Source organism: Ahaetulla prasina, chromosome 3 (assembly GCF_028640845.1).
Source record: "Ahaetulla prasina isolate Xishuangbanna chromosome 3, ASM2864084v1, whole genome shotgun sequence".
Classification (NCBI taxonomy): domain Eukaryota; kingdom Metazoa; phylum Chordata; class Lepidosauria; order Squamata; family Colubridae; genus Ahaetulla; species Ahaetulla prasina.
Genome location: NC_080541.1, coordinates 43,365,470 through 43,384,266, shown reverse-complemented (window position 1 = coordinate 43,384,266; position 18,797 = coordinate 43,365,470). Strand labels below are relative to the sequence as shown.

The following is an 18,797-nucleotide window of genomic DNA, read 5'->3' as shown; positions in this document are numbered from 1 at the left end:
GGGGAGGGGGGGGGCAGTTCAGGCCGGAACCTTCCCGAACTTTCTTCAGAAGCTTGGCCGGCGATCCAATGGCCCTCAAGCTGGGAGGCCCCGTCGGGGAGGAGAAGCGCGGCCGCCCCCTTTTCCTGTCCCTTGGTGTCCTTCAGATGAATTAGGCTACAACGCTCAACCCTGCCGTCGTTAGCCGTATTGACTGAGATTGTTGGGTTCTATATTGCCCTTCACGGGGAGGGCAATTCTGTCGTGCCCCCACCCCGCTATATTGATGCGTTTGAGAGAGAACTATAGAGGCCGGTGCAAGGATGATCTCTGTTTCTGTCTCTCGTATCACTGGGAAACGCACCTGGAGCAATGAAAAGGGCTACCTGAGAAAGGGTGGGCGGCAATAGATTCTATAGGACTGCTATTCGCTATCCTTATAAAGCCCTAAAAATTGATAACCCTTCTCTTCGTTTCCTTCCCTTTCAGAGGTGTTTAGTGACAGGTACGTGGGTGCAGGACTTTATTCCAAGAAAATCTTCCTATTTTCCCTGGGAGGAAAATATTAATTCGGGTAGTGTGCTATACAATCGCGGTTCCGTGTGTGTGTGTGTATTAATCGGATGTATAAACACGGATATATATACAGCCTCGGTTAGTTTTGGGAAGATTTGTCTTCTTCCATCAGCTTAATTCTTTTCTGAATCCTTTCTAATTTTGCAATTACAGGGCTCTTAAAAATACATTGCTAGAAACACGAATAAAAACTTGGTGGCGCTTTAATGATGAAACCGACTGAATAATCCCCAACACAATATGATTTACTAAATGAGTAAATTGGATGGCGTTGCACTGCAAGCGTGTTTCTCGGGTGTGGGAGTGGAGGTCCGTGACTGAGCTACTTTAGACTTACAACCTTTTCTTCCTCTAAAGCCGTATTTCCAGGCATATTTGTTTGAACCAAGCTGTGACGCAATTTACTCCTGAGTAAATCTGCCTAGATGGCGGCTTAACTGCAAATGGTTTGAAAATTCATTTTCCGGAAACGATTTTGGCTCCTCGAAAGTAAGATGCATTGTTACTGAATGAGAACTGCCAGCAGACGACCGTGCCTTAAGGACCATTAGAAACTTTTATTTCCTTTACCGGCTTTTCTGCCGGTGCAGTGCGGAACACACGTTCGCACGTGTTCTTCTCAGCTGCTACAAGGCGGCTTTCCCGAGGGAAGGCGGCCGCGAGGACAATCGTGCTGGCAGACCTTGGTGGACGAGAGCTGCAGAGAAAAGGTCGCCTTGCATAAGCAACACAGAAAGCGCCTAATTCAGAAAACAAGACAGACCTAACGTAGTTTCCCGCTACGATAAACCACGTTTTCCCTTCTGCTCAGCTGCAGGAGAGCTGCTTTGTCTACGCGGGTCCTAGAGGACCTATTTTGCTGCCTGGGGAACTGCGATCGCTTGTTTGGGGCTCGCCCGTGTTTCTTCGGGAATCCTTTAAACCCTTCCCGTAATAGGCAGACCCAAAGCAAAAGGCGGAGGCTCGAGGGAAGACGCAGCGCTTCCGCGTGCAGAGCTGAGCCTGTAAGCCGCCGCTTGTTCGAGACATGGGTGGCTCTTCGGCAGCGCTCGAGGAAAGAGAGCGGGGACCGAAGCGACCCTCAAGTTCCCACTTTTATTTCCAGGGCTCTCCGGGCCACTCGAAGGCGCTCGGTTCATCTAGCCGGTATGGTCCGGTATAGGGCGGGCCCAGAGCTTTTCTGACCGATGCTTCTCTTCTGGAGGGTGGAGGCTGAAAGGTGACCGGGGGGGGGGCTATGGCTCCCCGGCGTGGCTTCGAAGGCTGCCTTCCCAAGGAAGGACAGCAGCTCACCCCGACGACTCCCTCGTCTTGCTACCGGGAGCGCGGTACTTCGTTCGCCGGCCTCTCGGCATAACCAGCGGTTACAGCTGAGGGGGAGCCGCGGTCTCTGCGTGGGCGACTAGCGCGCCTTCCGCAGGCCCACCTATAGCTCCTGCCCTTCCCTCGGGTCTGAGGTCCCAGCAGCTATCTTCTGGCGGAGGGCACGTGTCGTCCAGCTCTGCTTATCGAGGTAAATCGTGGTTTCCACAAATAATGTAGACTCTTAGGGCCCCGTGAGCCATAAACGGATTCAACCTGGTGAAAGTGATGGAGTCAGGAGGGTGCACGTGCCAGAAGCACAAAACAGATTCTGAACATCCAAGCTGCGTTCGCACAAAACCGCACACTGAAAATTTGTAGTGATCCTACTTAGTGCGTGGCCAAAGTCTGCACGCCTCGACGTCAAACGCAACCTGGTGTGGAAACAATGCCCGCTTTACTCGATGGGCTTCCCGCCCCCTCGGAATGTGGGAGTCCCACCCGGTCGGAGACAGTTATGGGAAATTACGACTCCTTGAAAGAGGAGACCCACAGGTTGGTCAAAAAAGTCAAGATGGCGGCACATAAATAAGGGAGGAGTTTCAATCTCAACTTCGTGGGCCGCCATCTTACCTTTTTGAACCACATCGTGCGGATACCCGTGAGAACCCCAATATTGCTGTAGGAGACAAAAGTGAGGAATGGTGCAGCAATTTCTTGTATAAAATTAAATCTCCTCCTTGGAGCAGAGCCCGAATTAACAGTCGTTCCGCAGCGATTCTGGTTCTTGGATGACTATCCCGTGGGGAGCTTACAAGCGGTGGGGTCCCATCCAAGACAGGCCCACCAGGTGTGATGCTGCTTAACTTCTCAGTCTCGAGAAAGCCACCTACCTGCTACGCCATCCGCTGAGCCCAAGCCTCGCAGTTTCGGGGAGGCTAAGCCCCCTAAATCGAGACGGCCTTATAGCTTCCGGCTGAGCCTTCCCTTCCCTCTGAAAACCCCTCAAGCCACTTTCCGCTACGTGAACTCCGGACGACGGTCTTGTGGCAGCAAAGAGACGCCGCCCGCCCACTCTTTGTGGTCACCCGGTGTTTGCTGCAGTGCAAATAAGCTCGTCCGAATTTCCGGGCAAGGGGCCCTAAAAAGAGAGCGGGTGGAGACAAGTAGGCCGGCCGCCAGCTCTTGGCCATCGACATTTATAGGCAAAGAGTAAATGAATGGGCCGAATTGGAAGGGGAGAGCGCTGGGAGCCGCTTTCCTTTTCCTTCGGGCTTCCTTTGCATTGAGAAGATGCGCTACGGGCTCCCCTGAAACAAAATTGGAGGACCCCGCGGGAGCCTCAGCTTTCCACCTTGGGGGTTTTCTATTGTGGGAGAAAGGCGGCCGGTTTCGACGGGCGTCCTTTGGCTCAAACATACGGTTTCCCCCTTTCCCGGCCCTCGAATCGTTTCGTAGAAAGTCTCCGACCCGAGAGCCTTTTAGGAGTTAGCACTCGGAAAACGGAGAAAGATGATTAATTTCGAAAATATCCAAAAGTGCTTCTGTCAAAATGGATAGCCCCGAGTTGCGTCCTTCCTCCAAGTGTTCCAGGGGTTCGTCTTGGCGCTTTCTTATGAAAGCAAGACTGTAATTATTCGTCTAACCATTTGTTCGTTACTTAAAATAAAAAAAAACTTGCCTAGCGGTGTGGAAAATTGTTATTACGTTGTATTTGTAAACCTCTTTTGTTTACAAAACCAGTTCCTCCGAGATTCTCCTTCGTGGTTGGAGTGTATAAAACGCTTGACTAAACGTTGACCATGAGAAAAGGGAGGGAAAGGAACTGTATTCATGGCCGCACTCGCCGAAACGCCAGCAATCGATATAAAGTGAATATTAACGGAAAGAATGAATCCATCCAAAAGAGAAAGGCTGTGCATTTCCGAAGTTTCGGGTTCAATTAATGCTTGATACCATTTCCCAAACCATGGTTGGCTAAGCCCCAAATGCCTCGTACCCCAAATATAAACCATGTTGATCCGCGAGCCACGCGGAGTTCACACAACTAGCGAAGCCGTCCATTTTCTGCCTCGATGCGATGAGTAGCCCTGCAGAAGCGTTGACCAATGTCAGCCGCCTTTCTCTCCAGCCTCTAACTGAAAATGAGCTGCCCAGGAAAAAAATGCATTTTTTTTCCTGCGGACAGAAGTTTCCTCTTAAGGTTGACCCTCCGTTAACGAATCAGAAAAAGCGAGAAAAACCCACGATGACGTGTCTAAATCAAAAGGTTCTTTAAAGGCAACTGGATCAGCTTTCCTTTGATTTTATAGTGTTGCTCGCGGGGGAGGGAGGGGAGAGAACGCTCGTGTTTCTGATTCCCACAGCCGAGTAATAAGAATCGGCGGAAAGGAGTTCTGTCCACCGAGAAGAGAATCCCCCGGGGGAAACCGGGCTGAAGATAACGATAGCCCCATTGGCGCGAGAGACGGGCGGAGTGTCGATGAAATATTAAATCTGAGCTTCCTTCAGAGGTCGGGTTAGAGACCAATCAAACCTTGATCTAGGACTATTTAAGGACTACCAGGTGAAAAGATGAAAAAAATGTGTGAAGGCAGGGGAGAAATAAAGACGGTGCTTCTGCCTTCTTTCATTAGCAGGGAAGTTGAAAGAATCACCTTCGGCACATTCTATTCGTTAACAGCGCCGCCTTATGCAGAAAGGTTCAGAAGGAAATCCTATGGAGAATGTATCCCATTGAATACATTCCCGGCAAAGTTTGTATATTAGAATGGCATTTTAAAATTAAGGGCATAGTTTTCCACCAAAGTAATTCTTACATTATTTACTCTCACTCAGTTTATACATTATTTGACCAGACTGTGTTGCTTTTACAAATACAGAAATACAACTTTAAAACTACCTTACAAAGTTTTCCATAGGTGCTATGCATATATGCTTATATATTCAAATGCAGACTCCACTGAACTGTTTTTTGCGTCATCATACTAGCTTGTCTCAAAGATCAGAACACATTTTTAAAAAGACATTCAGGTTACACTCAAGCATTATTATACACAAGGCATGCTGTCAAGAGGAATTTAACATTAAGGAATTAATGTTACATTAATGTATTAAAAATATACAGGAAAAATAGATTAAGAAACCGAGTAAGACTGCCACCCTATTAAACTTTCAGTCAAACAGAATAACAGAATAGCTACATTAAAAAAATCGTATCTACAGTAGACATATTAAACTATTTCCAGAACACCTGGAAGTTCAAAACTCAATGGATCATTTGAGAAGGTTAGCTATCTTTCGAGGTATTATACTTCCTCTTTCCTCCTCCTCTTCTTCAACTCAACTTGCATAACACCCCCTTCTCCAGATTCCCCCTTCCCCCAGCCCGCTTTGGGACTGGGAATAAAGGGCTGATCGGTTTCTCCCAGCAGCTGTGAGGGGAAGCCAGTTAAATCAGGCTCAATACCTTAAATACCCGGTTAAGGACAGATTGTGGGAGAGAAAATCTGGTTGCCAGGTGTTGCCAGTGATAACTCAATCAGTGTGGTCCTCCTTCAACACATATATATTGCTAGTTACATCAGTTCACACAATACCTTAAGCCATTGTTATGTTGCACCACTTTTATGGAATACACCCAATTGATTTAGTTTATAAAAAAAAGACTAAACTAGAAACATGTAATTTATATTTTGTCTTGAATCAACTCGATAGAGAATATCTGAAAAATCTTAGAGAAGCTAGCCAAATATCCAGGACATAAGAAACTTGATTAGTGTGCCTGAACTACGGTTTGTAAATCGGTCACAAATGGCTAGGTTCACAGAACCTTTAAGCAGTACAACCCGACTAAAGGTTGGGTTCACGCACGGCAATGAGTCCCAAAGAAACTACATTTGAGTCCGGTGAGTTGTACGAAAGCCGCACTCGTCTAAACCGAACCGCCCGCATAGCCGAGTTGGGAGGAACCCTGACTTGCTCCATTTCTTCGAATTTGGTTGATTTAGAAGAAAGTGCAACGGAAACGTCTGTTTAGGAGGACTGCGAGCATCGGGAGTTAATAGCTGGATTTTCGCTCCCCTCTCGGAAAAAAAAAAGACCGATTCCGGATCCGCTCTAGAAGTGGATTTTAGAAGCGGTCGGAAGCCAGAGAGTTCTTTTAACGTGGGGAAATCCCGAGGTTGCCGCCCGGAGCCTCTGAAAATTAACTTCCTATCTTTACGGTCGGAAGGGTCTTCCTTAACTTCCAGGAAATTGAGGAACTGTTATGCAAAACCTCCGGAGGGGGTGGGGCAGGTTCGGAAAGGGCGAATAAATGGCTTCGAGGTTCCTCCGCAATCTGCTGCAATCTTCCCTGCATCTGACATCTTACTAAAGACTGGTCGTCCTGTGGAAAAATAAAACTTCTAGAGAATTGAACGATGATAGCCACTTGTTTGCAGAAGGCACATGTTGGGAACTTATTTATTTATGAGTTGATTTATAACCTCCCTTTATTTTGTACAACTTCAGATAGTGCCTATAGCAGCTCTCATATCTCATATCTCACCTCAACAACAACCCTGCAAAGTGGGTTGGGCTGAGAGGGCGCCCAAATTCTTTGTGCAGCTTGTGTGCCCAAGGGAGGACTACTCTAGCACCTTACTTGCTGCACTAAATTGGCTTTGTTGCTAATATAAGTAACTCATGTGTAAAATATATGTTGCACTCAAGTAGAATAGAATAGAATAGAATAGAATTTTTATTGGCCAAGTGTGATTGGACACACAAGGAATTTGTCTTGGTGCATATGCTCTCAGTGTACATAAAAGAAAAGATACGTTCATTAAGGTACAACATTTACAACACAATTGATGGTCAGTATATCAATATAAATCATAAGGATTGCCAGCAACAAGTTATAGTCATACAGTCATAAATGGAAAGAGATCGGTGATGGGAACTATGAGAAGATTAATAGTAGTGCAGATTCAGTAAATAGTTTGACAGTGTTGATGGAATTATTTGTTTAGCAGAGTGATGGCCTTCGGGAAAAAACTGTTCTTGTGTCTAGTTGTTCTGGTGTGCAGTGCTCTATAGCGTCGTTTTGAGGGTAGTAGTTGAAACAGTTTATGTCCAGGATGCGAGGGATCTGCAAATATTTTCACGGCCCTCTTCTTGATTCGTGCAGTATACAGGTCCTCAATGGAAGGCAGGTTGGTAGCAATTATTTTTTCTGCAGTTCTAATTATCCTCTGAAGTCTGTGTTTTTCTTGTTGGGTTGCAGAACCGAACCAGACAGTTATAGAGGTGCAAATGACAGACTCAATAATTCCTCTGTAGAACTGAATCAGCAGCTCCTTGGGCAGTTTGAGCTTACTGAGTTGGCAGAAAGAACATTCTTTGTTGTCCTTTTTAATGATGTTTTGATGTTAGCTGTCCATTTTAGATCTTGCGATATGATAGAACCTAGAAATTTGAAGGTTTCTACTGTTGATACTGTGTTGTCTAGTATTGTGAGAGGTGGAAGTATGGAAGGGTTTCTCCTAAAGTCTACCACCATTTCTACGGTTTTGAGTGTGTTCAGTTCCAGATTGTTTTGGTTGCACCACAAGGCTAGTCGTTCGACCTCTTGTCTATATGCGGATTCGTCATTGTCTCGAATGAGACCAATCACTGTTGTGTCATCTGCGAACTTCAGTAGCTTAACAGATGGATCATTGGAGATGCAGTCATTGGTATACAGAGAGAAGAGAAGTGGGGAGAGCACACAGCCTTGGGGGGGCCCTGTGCTAATTGTACAGGTATTTGATGTGATCTTGCTTAGCTTCACCTGCTGCTTCCTGTTTGTTAGGAAGCTTGTGATCCACTTACAAGTCTGTTCCGGTACCTGTAGCTGGTTTAGCTTAGTTAGAAGAATGTCTGGAATGATGGTATTGAATGCTGAACTAAAGTCTACAAAAAGGACCCTTGCATAGTAAGGGTGCAAGTAAAAGGGTGTGTTGCAATCAAATGTATTTTGTCTAGTCGGATACTGTTCTTTTGACTCTGGGGCACACAGATATAGGCCTCAGAGGTGATTTTTTAAAAGGGAACTTTTAAAAACAACTTTATTAGAGTCTTTATGGAACATCCTGTCTACAGAGTATTAAGCTTCCTTTACTGTAAACAAATTTAATACCTCATTAAGTTACCACCTTATTTTTCCTTAATGCTTTTATTGAACTCAAGCCTTACTCAGCAGCCTGCTTAAATAAAATTAGGCAATTGCACTGATGTAGCTAGACATCCAAATAGAATCAAACTGGATTTCAAGCTTTTGAAGATTGTAACTCAACCACTAATACCCAAGTCTCCACAGTGTGTACTTGTTTTACTGTAAGCCATACTTAAACAGGTATCCACCAAAGTGATCTTTGCACAGTGCTGGGATCCTTAATGCCTTGTCTCTTAGCCAGTATCTGGAATTCTGGGAGTTGTAGTCCCGACATATTTGAAGGGGAAGACAAGCTTAGCTCCTTTTTTATATAGCTTTGCTTTGCAGATGAATCATGTGGATTGTTACAAACCTAGTCACTGCGTTTGACAGATTATGCTTTATGTCTCTTTTTCTGTGAAAAAGAACCTCTTCTTTCCCCATAAACTATGACTTAAAGTATGATACAATGTGTAAATGCATCACAAAACACTGCTGCTGAAACTGCATTCAGAGCTGCATTTTTTTTTTACTGCCCAGATGACAGCAATTTGTAACTTAAACAGGTGGTGGTCTTATTATTTCTTATTTACATTGTTATCTCACCTCTTCTCAGAGAAGTTCAAATTCCATGAACTCTCCCATTCCTATTTCCACAGCAAATTTTTGTGGGATAGGCCAGTCTTAACTGTTTCTTCGTCTTCTATCTTGCTCAGTATTTCTCACCTTGGCAACTTTTAAGATGTGATGACGCAGAGATTCTGGGAGTTGAAGTCCACGTATCTTAAAATGCTAAGGTTGAGAAACTTTGCTTTAACTATTAATGGTTGTGTAACTATTTGTATTCAAAGAGGAAAAGAAGACTTGGGGAGGATATGGGACCTCATAATCACAACAAAAACTGCCTCATTTTGTTAGTTGACAAATTCAGGTGTACCAAGAAAATTACAAAACCAACTGAAACAGTTCAAATGAGCAAGAGAGTATTTTAATGTTGGAAAATAAGTTGCTCAGTGTGAATCTTGGCCATTTTTCTTCATGTGCAAATCATAAGTTTTCATTTTTGTTGGTGTTATTTGATCTAAATGATGGTGATGAGGTGATGGCATCTCCAAGTGGTCTGGACCTGGAGTTGCAGTTAAACACAGCCAAATGATCACAAGCTCTTTATATAAGCAATTTTATGTTGCTCTGAGTAGAACTGCTTGATGGTATGGAATATGAAGCTCCTAAAGTATGTTCCTGTGTTTCTAGAAATTCAGTTGACTTTCTCTCCTGTACTGTAATCTTCTGAAAGAACTTGTCAAACTCCGGGTACATTGTCCTGTTTACCAACTTGTTCCCTTAATCAAGGATCCCCGGGGGTTCAGTTTTGATATCTGATGTAACACCTAGTCTCATGATCCATTATTATCTTAGGATAAATCAGCAGGGAGACCCATCTTCTATTTTTTCGTATTTATGAATTTCTGATTTTAATTCTATCTAATAGTTTTCTCCAAGCAGTGCCCCTCCAGATTGGCTGGTCTTTGTTTTTTTTAAATCCACTACTATGTAGCATCACCAATGAATATCTTAAGGGTTGGGAAAATGAGTTCTACCTAAGATTTTTGATCTTCTAGGGTGATGGCAGAATCATAAACGAATCTTAACGATGGAATGCCCGATCTGGGTCAACGTTCAGTGACATGGAATAATTTTTGATTCTATGTCTAACTAAAAAAGTTTTAACCTTTTTTTTTGTTAAAAAAGCATATGCAAAGCATATGATCTAGATTCTTATATTATTTCAATATATGATATTTTTAAAAAGTATAATTGCCTTTTATGCCTCTGCTACTCAGGAGTTATGAAAAGAAGACCAACCTGAAGTTCCAAGAGCATCATTGTTTCTTTGAATTTCTAGCTGGATGACCATTCAGAAGCTTACTTGCCTGGATACCACTATAAATTGAACAGATTATGTGCTATTTGCACGGTATGCTTACCAACAATTAATTATTTGCTTCATGTCATTTAATGATAACTATATAGTCTGGTTTTACACAAATTTGGTTAAACAGTTGCCTGATTTGTGGTTCAGTGCATCATGTAAACACAGCCAAGGAGAAGTAGGAATCTGTTATCCCGTTTATTGATTGTACAGGGATGTATCCCTCCAGCTTTCACTTTAAAGTTTAGAAAATCCACACTATCCAGTAGGAGTAGGCAATTTAAAAAAAAAAAACTACCATTAGGAACTGGGTTTCAGTCTCTACCATTCCCTATTAGTATGATTTTGGAACTGTTAAGATTTGCATCTTAATGTTTTAATTGTATTGTTTTTTATATTGCTAAATCTCAATCAGACTGTAGCGAGAGAGAAATTAATATCTGAAGGTTGATGTGAGTAGCCTCCATACAGGCCTGTCAACTTGCAGCCTGGATGTGTCACACACTAGCCACGCCCATGCCCGGTTTAGCGAAGGGGGAAAAAGTCCTGATACATCACATGACGCCACAAGTTTTGACACCCCTGTGCTATGAGGTTAGTGTCAACTTGATTATATAGATTTTCTCCGTAACTATCTGTCCCCAACCTGATCCTTTAGGTGTTCCAGTAGTTCAGCCATTGCTCTTGTAGATAGTCACTCCATCCTTTGCATGGATCACCTTCTTCTATTTCCTTCCATCATCCTTAGCATTATAGCCTTTTCCAGAGAGCTATGTTGAAGTACGGTAATTCGATCCTGGTTATTTGGGATTCAAGTGGTTGATTTGTTGGCTGAGAATAGTTTGCTAATTATTTGAATAAACTCTGCATTGATTTGTTTGATGATGCTTGTTTTCTTTGAAGTCCATGGTATTCTCAAGAGTCTTCTCCAACACCAAAGTTTAAAACCATCAGTACTTTTCCTACCCTGCTTCTTCAGAGTCCAACTTTCACTTCCTCAGTGTCACTGGGAGTATCATGGCTCACATTATTCTGATCTTCACAAGAAGAGACACATCATAGCATCTAAATATTTTTTTAAAGGCCTTTATGGATGGCAGCTATATTGAGTGCTAAACTGCAGTGTTTGTTTTAACAGCTAATTCCTTTGTTATTAATGCTTGGTCCTAAAGGATAGAAGTTAGCTCCCACTTTGACATCTTCAATGTCAATTCTAAGGCTGGCTGTCATTTAAAAAAAACATTTTAGCCCCATTATTTTTCATTGTACTTCTTGACCTAAGCTATTTTATAGTTAAGGAACATTGGAGTAAAATGCTCATTGCATTTTAAAAAAACTTTCAATTTACTTACAGTTTTTGAACTACTTGGCTCAGAGACCTTTAGAAATTTGTTGCTGAGCATTTAGAGATCTAATCTAGATCACAAACTACTCTATTGATTCAATGCCTATATCCTATTGGTTGTAAAGAAGTGCTCTATATTTGATTTCACTGTAAAAACTAATGTCTCACAAGATGTTTTTCAAAAGGCAACTGAATTTTTTTTTTTGGTTGTGGTTGAAAATGTTTTGCTTTTCATCCAAGAAGCTTCAGTTTTTTTCAGTAATATAACTGATATTCTTTGGGACAAGGCATACATGGAACCATGAAAGTGGCCAATTCACTGTGCCTTTTAAAGCCAATTAAATTCAAACGTGAACATTTATGACAGGTTCTGAACAGAACTAGCGATTGTCCAGTTGATGGACAGATCACCCTTCAAGTTTTTCTTGTGTGCATTAAACAGCAGTTAAAAGGGAAGAAGACAGAAGGAGGTTAGGAAGAAAGGGAAGGCTATTTTAATAGGCTATATTGTTAATTATGAAAATGCCACCTATACAGGTAAGTCCTCAACTTATGACCACAATTGAGTACAAAATGATGTTAAGTGAGAAATTTTTGAGTTTTTCCCTATTTTACGACTTTTCTTGCCACATTTGTTAAATTAATTATTGCAATTATTGTATTAATAACACAGTTAAGTGAATCTGGTTTCCTCATTGACTTTGGTCACAAAAGGCGATCACATGATTCCAGGACACTGCAAATGTTATAAATATGAGTAAATTGTAAAGCATCTGAATGTAAATCACATGACCGTAGGGATGCTACAATAGTCATAAGTGCGAAAAATGGTCATAAGTCACTTTTTCGGTGTCATTGTAACTGAACTGTCACTAAATGAACTGTTGTAAGTCAAGGACTACCTGTAACTTATTTTTTCTAAGGCATAAATTACAGTGTTCCACTACTACTCAATGTCAAGATTAGATTACTGGTTGTTGATGCTTACAGCCAAGATGTTAAAGCTACAAAGGTAGTGATTAGGATTCAGTATGGTTCCCACTCAGCTATTTATAGAAATTTGTTTAACCATTCTGGTACCAGCTGTCAACACACACAAAAGGCACAACAAAAGAATATTGCTATATCTAAAACCATGTAAAACCCGAAGGCATTAAAATTTATTAAATGATGCAATAACTGAATTCTTTATTTACAATAGCATTATTTAACATCAAATAAGCAAATAGCATCAGCAAAGCAATATTAACTTGCATAAATGTATTTAAAATTTCTCTGAATATATCTACCTTTGCATAAACTGCTCACACTAGAAATACAAACATCAATGCAGGTGAACAAAGTGATGTTCAAAGTTAACTCAGTCTTGAAAATAAATCACAACCTGAAACACTGTAAGCTTTCTCCTGAAGAACCATAGTTTATATATTGCTTAGTTTTACCCTTGTATAATCTTTTCATATACACACACTCATACACATCTCAGATGTAACTTCATGAGGAACTGTACAAATAAACTCACGAATGACCAAAAGGAAAAAAGTCAATGTTTGAAGTAATGTGTCCATCATCTCTACTCAACGACTGAAAGCTAAGTGATGATGCGCTTATTCCAAAATTGTACACAATTCACTATACAAATATAATACATCAGACAGCTATGTAGGAATATACAAGACTTAAAAACAGATCTAAGGCATTATGCTAGATTTTAGCATTTTGAGGTTCTTGCACATAGCTTTTACCTGTAGTAAGAAACTTAAAAGATTTTGTTTTAGTCTACAAAGAAACACCAGGGAGAAAAAATCTAATTAAAAACCAAAGCCACTACAGTAATTTTGTTTTGTGCAGAGAATGCTTTTGCTCTTAGGCAGCAATACTACCATACAAATACTAGAAAACTTTAAAGTCACACCAACAATTAATGGCTTAAATTGCATTTCAAAACTGATTGTGTATCTTTGGGTTTTGCAAGTAGAGCTGAACCATCTTTTCATGTGTTAAGCCCATATGAACTCTGTTTTTTTAAAAATACAGATTAAAAATGCTTTGTATAAATGGCAAAAAGCATTGCTTTTAGTTAATACAGACCAATATAAAGACTGGGAGAGGGGCAATCTTTTAAGTTTGAGAAATATTTGAAATAACTAGTGAAATGTTGAACAAGATGTTTATTATTAGCTTACCTGGACGTGATTGAATGGTTCTTTGCCCTGTAGAATTATGTATATATTTTTCTGACTTAATACATCTTGCCTTTTCACACTTTTGTATGAGAGAACACTGATGTTCTGACATAAATCCAATTACTATCTTTAGCAATTTTATTGACTGAATAAGAAATACTGTTTATAAAAAAATTAAAACAACTGACTTGGCATCATTACTGTTGTACCTAGTGTGAATGTTATACTCAGAAAATGCTTAAACCCACTGCCTTTAATTAATTTAAAATGAAAGGAAAAATCAGTGATTCCCTGGACATTGCTGATACTACAAACACTTCATTTTATACTCAGTTGAAATTATCACTAGACGGTGCTAATATACTTGGAATTGGGTATTATTTAAAATAATTTATTTGCCTATTAATCTACTAAAGCATGATTTAAAAATAATCCATTTCAAAACTATTTTTATCATCCAATTTAGAATGGTTTAATCCCTTTAATCTTCAGATAATGTGTGTGTGTTTATATTTATTGGTATTCATATTCTCTCAATAATATAGAGCTCAGGGCTTTTTATTTCCACCAGATGGCTCAGATGTTTGAATAAGTAACTTTTGAGTCTGGTGATTAGTGAGAAATACAGTTTTCCCCTCTAAGGGGTAAGAAAGCCACTCAACAGGAAACATAATTTGAAATGCATTCTATATATTCCATAACATGTTCTTTTCATCACTCTATGAAAATCAACTCCTTTGTATATTTTAACTCTCATTGCAAGCAAACACCAGGTTTCAAGATAACAAGCCTTCTATTTCCAAGGGCATGAGTATTGACAGAGAAAATATAAAATGCATTGTGTTTTAACTAACATCTAAAATTTGAGTTACAGATATGAAAGTATAGATTAAGTGGAACAGAAGAACAGGAGGTCGAAAACAATCAGTTTCCTGATATTTCAAGTCCTCAAAAACTGATGTCAGCTTATATTAAAAGAATACTCAGACCACAGCCGGTAAGAGTATAACCACTTTTAGCAGTGGTCTGCTGAACAACAGTTTTGCTAAGATTATTACGAAAGAATATAAACATACAAAAAAAGTCAAGAATTGGCTCCTACACTGGCTGCATATAAGGTTAGATAAATGACTTATGAGCAGAATTGCATTTAGAAAAAGAAGTCTCAAGCTTACAAATTAGGTCTAATCAAGGCATTGTAATCCTTTACAAAACACATTTTTGTCCCCAGGAGACACACACAGTTATGAAGATATCTAATTTAATACTGAAGTACCTCATTTGGAAATCAACTCCACAACATGTATACCTCACAAAATTATACAGTTAAAACACTAAAATCTTCAACTTAAATTATTGCTTGTTTACATAGAAACTGTTTTGTATGTACCTTACAAAACTTCCTCAAAGTCCACACTGCTTCAAAATAATTGAACACATGATGGTTACTTCTGTAGTGATATCTGCTATAGCTTAAGTCATTGTTTTCCCTAAATATGGAGATGGGAAAGTAGAAAATTTATTGTTTAAATCAGATGCCTTTGGCTCTGATATCATGCCTCAATCCTGCCACTTCCATCACCAAGAAATGCACCTTTGTTCAAATGAAATCATTTAGCAACTAATTTACCTGCAACCTAGAACTTAGGTAACAGATCTAGGACTATGATGGGGCTTATACTTTTATCTAACCTATCAGAAAGTCCAAGTGAAGGCAGGAGAACAGGGATACTAAGATTAGTTAATTTTAAGGAAGCCGAAATCAACATGTGAACTTAAATTGTGACTCATGATTTTATCCCAAAGTGATTAAAAAAGCTTTAAAAGCCCTCTCAGAAGATGTTATAACTCACTTAAACATTTAAAATTACTCAAATAGATTTAGATCTATTCAAAACCAAATAAGTTTGTTTTATAGAATAGGATATCTAGCCACTAGATTAGATACCTATTCTCATTTTATCATCTGTCACTCTGGAGTTCATACTTCGGTCTACTCCCTACTTCACAGAGTGTCCTAATACAAACCATTGATTTCCAGATGAAACTAAAATCCTTTGCACTTGACTGTGTAGCTAAGGAAAACAAAATAAAAAAAGCCCAAATAAAAATCTAAATCTAAAACAGAACAGAATGAGATCATGGTTGGTTTTCCTTAAATACATACATTTAAATACATTCAATCTGACACGTTTTATGAAAACTGGCTATCAACATTTAGTTTGCAGGAGAGATCTAAGTTGCACTAAGGTGAATGCAGTGAACAGGCTGAGCAATTGTCTGTACGCTAGCTTCAGACTGTCAAAGAAGAGACTGCTCTTCCACCAAGAAAGGTTTGATGTCACTCAAGAATGACGCTCTTCTGTTTGCAGCACTCAATTCTCATTTCTCCAGTTGACGTGCTGGCAGAAAAGATGGAGCAAACAGACATAGGCAGCTCTTCAAACTAGCAAGTAGTTCAGAATGGGGAGCCCAATCAATTGAAGACAGAGCCAATCTTCAGGGTCAGCAATATTTCTATAAAAGAAAGCACGAATATAATTATTCAATTAATTAAGCATATACTTTTATCTTTTGCTGACTTCAAATAGTTAGAACAAAAACGAGAGCTTTTTCGGCCAACGTAAGATATAATAAGGAAAAATCTTCAAACTCCATTGATCGATAATGGAATACATGACTGAATGAAAACCTAGAAGTGTAAAATTAATACTAAAATCAACAAACAAATGCTTAATGAAAAAGATGTTATCCTTTTTGCAAAAATCCTGGTATTATCCAAAATCCATCAATAAAAGTGTATCATCTGATTGGACCCAGAATTTGTCTTCTTGTTTGCCTGTCTACGGAACAGCATCCCATGCCCCAAAATCAGCTGGCTGCAATCCTGTCACCAGGGGTGAAATGTAAAATTTGTTACTACCGGTTCTGTGGGTGTAGCTTGGTGGTGGGGTAATGTGAGTGGGTGGGCGTGGCCAGCTTTTTTTTAACTTTTAAAAGCATTTTTTAACAACCTCTTCGGCTGAAGAGGTTGTAGAAAAAATGCTTTTAAAAGGCTCCTCTGACAATCCCAACTGAGTTGCCTGATCGTCAGAGACTTTTCTTTTCTTTTAAAAGCATTTTTTTTGCCTTTAAAAGAAAAATAAGGCTCTGATGATCAGGCAACTCAGCTGGGATCATCAGAGGAGCCTTTTAAAAGAAATTTTTCTACAACCTCTTCAGCCGAAGAAAAAATACTTTTAAAAGTAAAAAAAAAAACCTCTGATGATCACGCGGCTCAGTTGGGCATGGGGACGAGGCAGGGATTTTTGCTACCAGTTCTCTGAACCACCCACCGCCATCGCTACCGGATCATGTGATCCGATCCGAACCGGGAGCATTTCACCCCTGCATGTTACCCTTTAAGAATACCTAGAAGATCTGGTTTTCCCCTTAGACACTGGGACACGTTGACATAAACTGGTATAGTGTGAATATACAGGTGCCAGGTTTGATTACAATGTTATGTAATGTTTTAAATAAATGATGCTTTTGTATTGTGATTTGTTTTAACTTTGTTAGCTACTAAAGTCGCTCTGTGGGTGGGTGGCCATATACATTAAATGAATAAATAAATGACCAAATAAAAAATTATTTAACACTGAATAGGGTGCAAACTGACTTTCCAAGAAACTACATTTCATAGCCGGGGGGCGGGGGGGGGTATGCAGGAGAACTCCCTAAGATGGACAGAAATAAGTTTCTGTAGCAGCATCGTTATAGAAGAATTTTTCAGTAGATCTTAAGAATCAGAAATGTTTTTAATAGGAGGTTCAGCCCTTCAGATAGTCCTAAGACATTTAGGACTTCAGCATATATATGTGTCAAACTTTTGAGCATGTATCATATTTACATATATATGTCTTTCACTGTCTCCAGGAGTTTGCCCAAATTTATGTTCATTGCGTCAATGACACTATCTAGCTGTCAATTTTAGACAGCTAGAATGGCAATCCTTATGATTTATATTGATATACTGACCATCAATTGTGTTGTAAATGTTGTACCTTGATGAACGTATCTTTTCTTTTATGTACACTGAGAACATATGCACCAAGACAAATTCCTTGTGTGTCCAATCACACTTGGCCAATAAAAATTCTATTCTATTCTATTCTATGACTATCTAACCAGCTCATCCTCTGCTGTCCTTTTCTCCTTTTACCTTCAACCCTTTTTCCAACATCAGGATCTTTTCCAAGAGCTCCTCTTCTCATTTGGTGGCCAAAGTATTTGAACTTCAGCTTCAATATCTGTCCTTCCAAAGAACAGTCAAGGTTGACTGATTTGATCTCTTTGCAGTTAAAGGGACTCTAGAGTCTTCTCTAACACCATAAAAAAGCATAGTTCTTCAGGTACTCTGCCTACCTGATCTTAAGTCTATTCACCATCTCAACTGCATACTCATAAGGGATATTATTTAAGTCATATCTGAATGGTCTAGTGGTTTTCCCCTACTTTCTTCAATTTATTGCCTAAATTTTGCAATAAGAAGCTCATGATCTGAGCCGCAGTTAGCTCCAGGTGTTGCTTTTATTGACTGTATAGAGCTTCTCTATTTTTGGCTGCAAAGTACATAATCAATTTGTTTTCAGTATTGACCATCTGGTGATATCCATATGTACTACGTATTATGTAAAGTCACCTCTTGGGCTGGAAAAGAGTTTTTGCTATGACCAGCACGTTCTCTTGATAAAACTCTGTTAGCCTTCATCCAGGAAATAATTGAATTGAATTTAAAACAGGAAATGGACAACTTCACATTTCAGGGCTGTATCAGTTCACGAGCACCTTTTAGCTCACTCCGAATATGACTATTGAAAATGGACAGCAGTTTCCAGCCATTTGTAGTAGCAATTTCATAAAAAGACCTAGAACAGGCATAACGAGACTTAACTCCAGGGACAGTCATAAAGAAAATTCATGCTATTAACCATTTGAATAGCTACCAATTATGGTCCTTAGACCTTCAACAAACTTAAGTGAAGCCCAAGGTCAACTAAAATTAGTCCCTCTAATTAAAGTAGTGTCACAGTTGGAATATTTATTACTTCATACCCGTGATGCATCTCCCTCCTGCTTTATCATGTCCATTCCAGGTAGTTGATTTGGAAAAAGACTGCCTCCTCTCATTGCAGGATCATTGACCTGAGAAAGGAAAATGTTTTAACTCAGTCACAGAAACAAAAGATTTAACAAATCACAACCTTCACTCATACCCCTTCCTTTTAATAAAATATCCCCACTAATAGTTGAACA

At 39.9% G+C, this 18,797-nt stretch overlaps 1 protein-coding gene across 11 annotated transcripts in view; it reads right to left on the bottom strand.

The window, feature by feature from the left end:
* Window positions 1-12,446: 12,446 nt before the first annotated feature.
* NCOA2 (nuclear receptor coactivator 2) overlaps window positions 12,447-18,797 on the bottom strand; it is a 140,459-nt gene continuing 134,108 nt past the window's right edge. For all 11 annotated transcript variants that reach the window (XM_058175206.1, XM_058175202.1, XM_058175200.1 and 8 more), the window contains 2 exons: window positions 18,597-18,686; window positions 12,447-16,016 (listed from right to left, as the gene is read on the bottom strand). In XM_058175206.1, coding sequence (XP_058031189.1) covers window positions 16,005-16,016; window positions 18,597-18,686 — 102 coding nt within the window. In that variant the 3' untranslated portion in view covers window positions 12,447-16,004. The remainder of the gene's footprint in view (window positions 16,017-18,596; window positions 18,687-18,797) is intronic.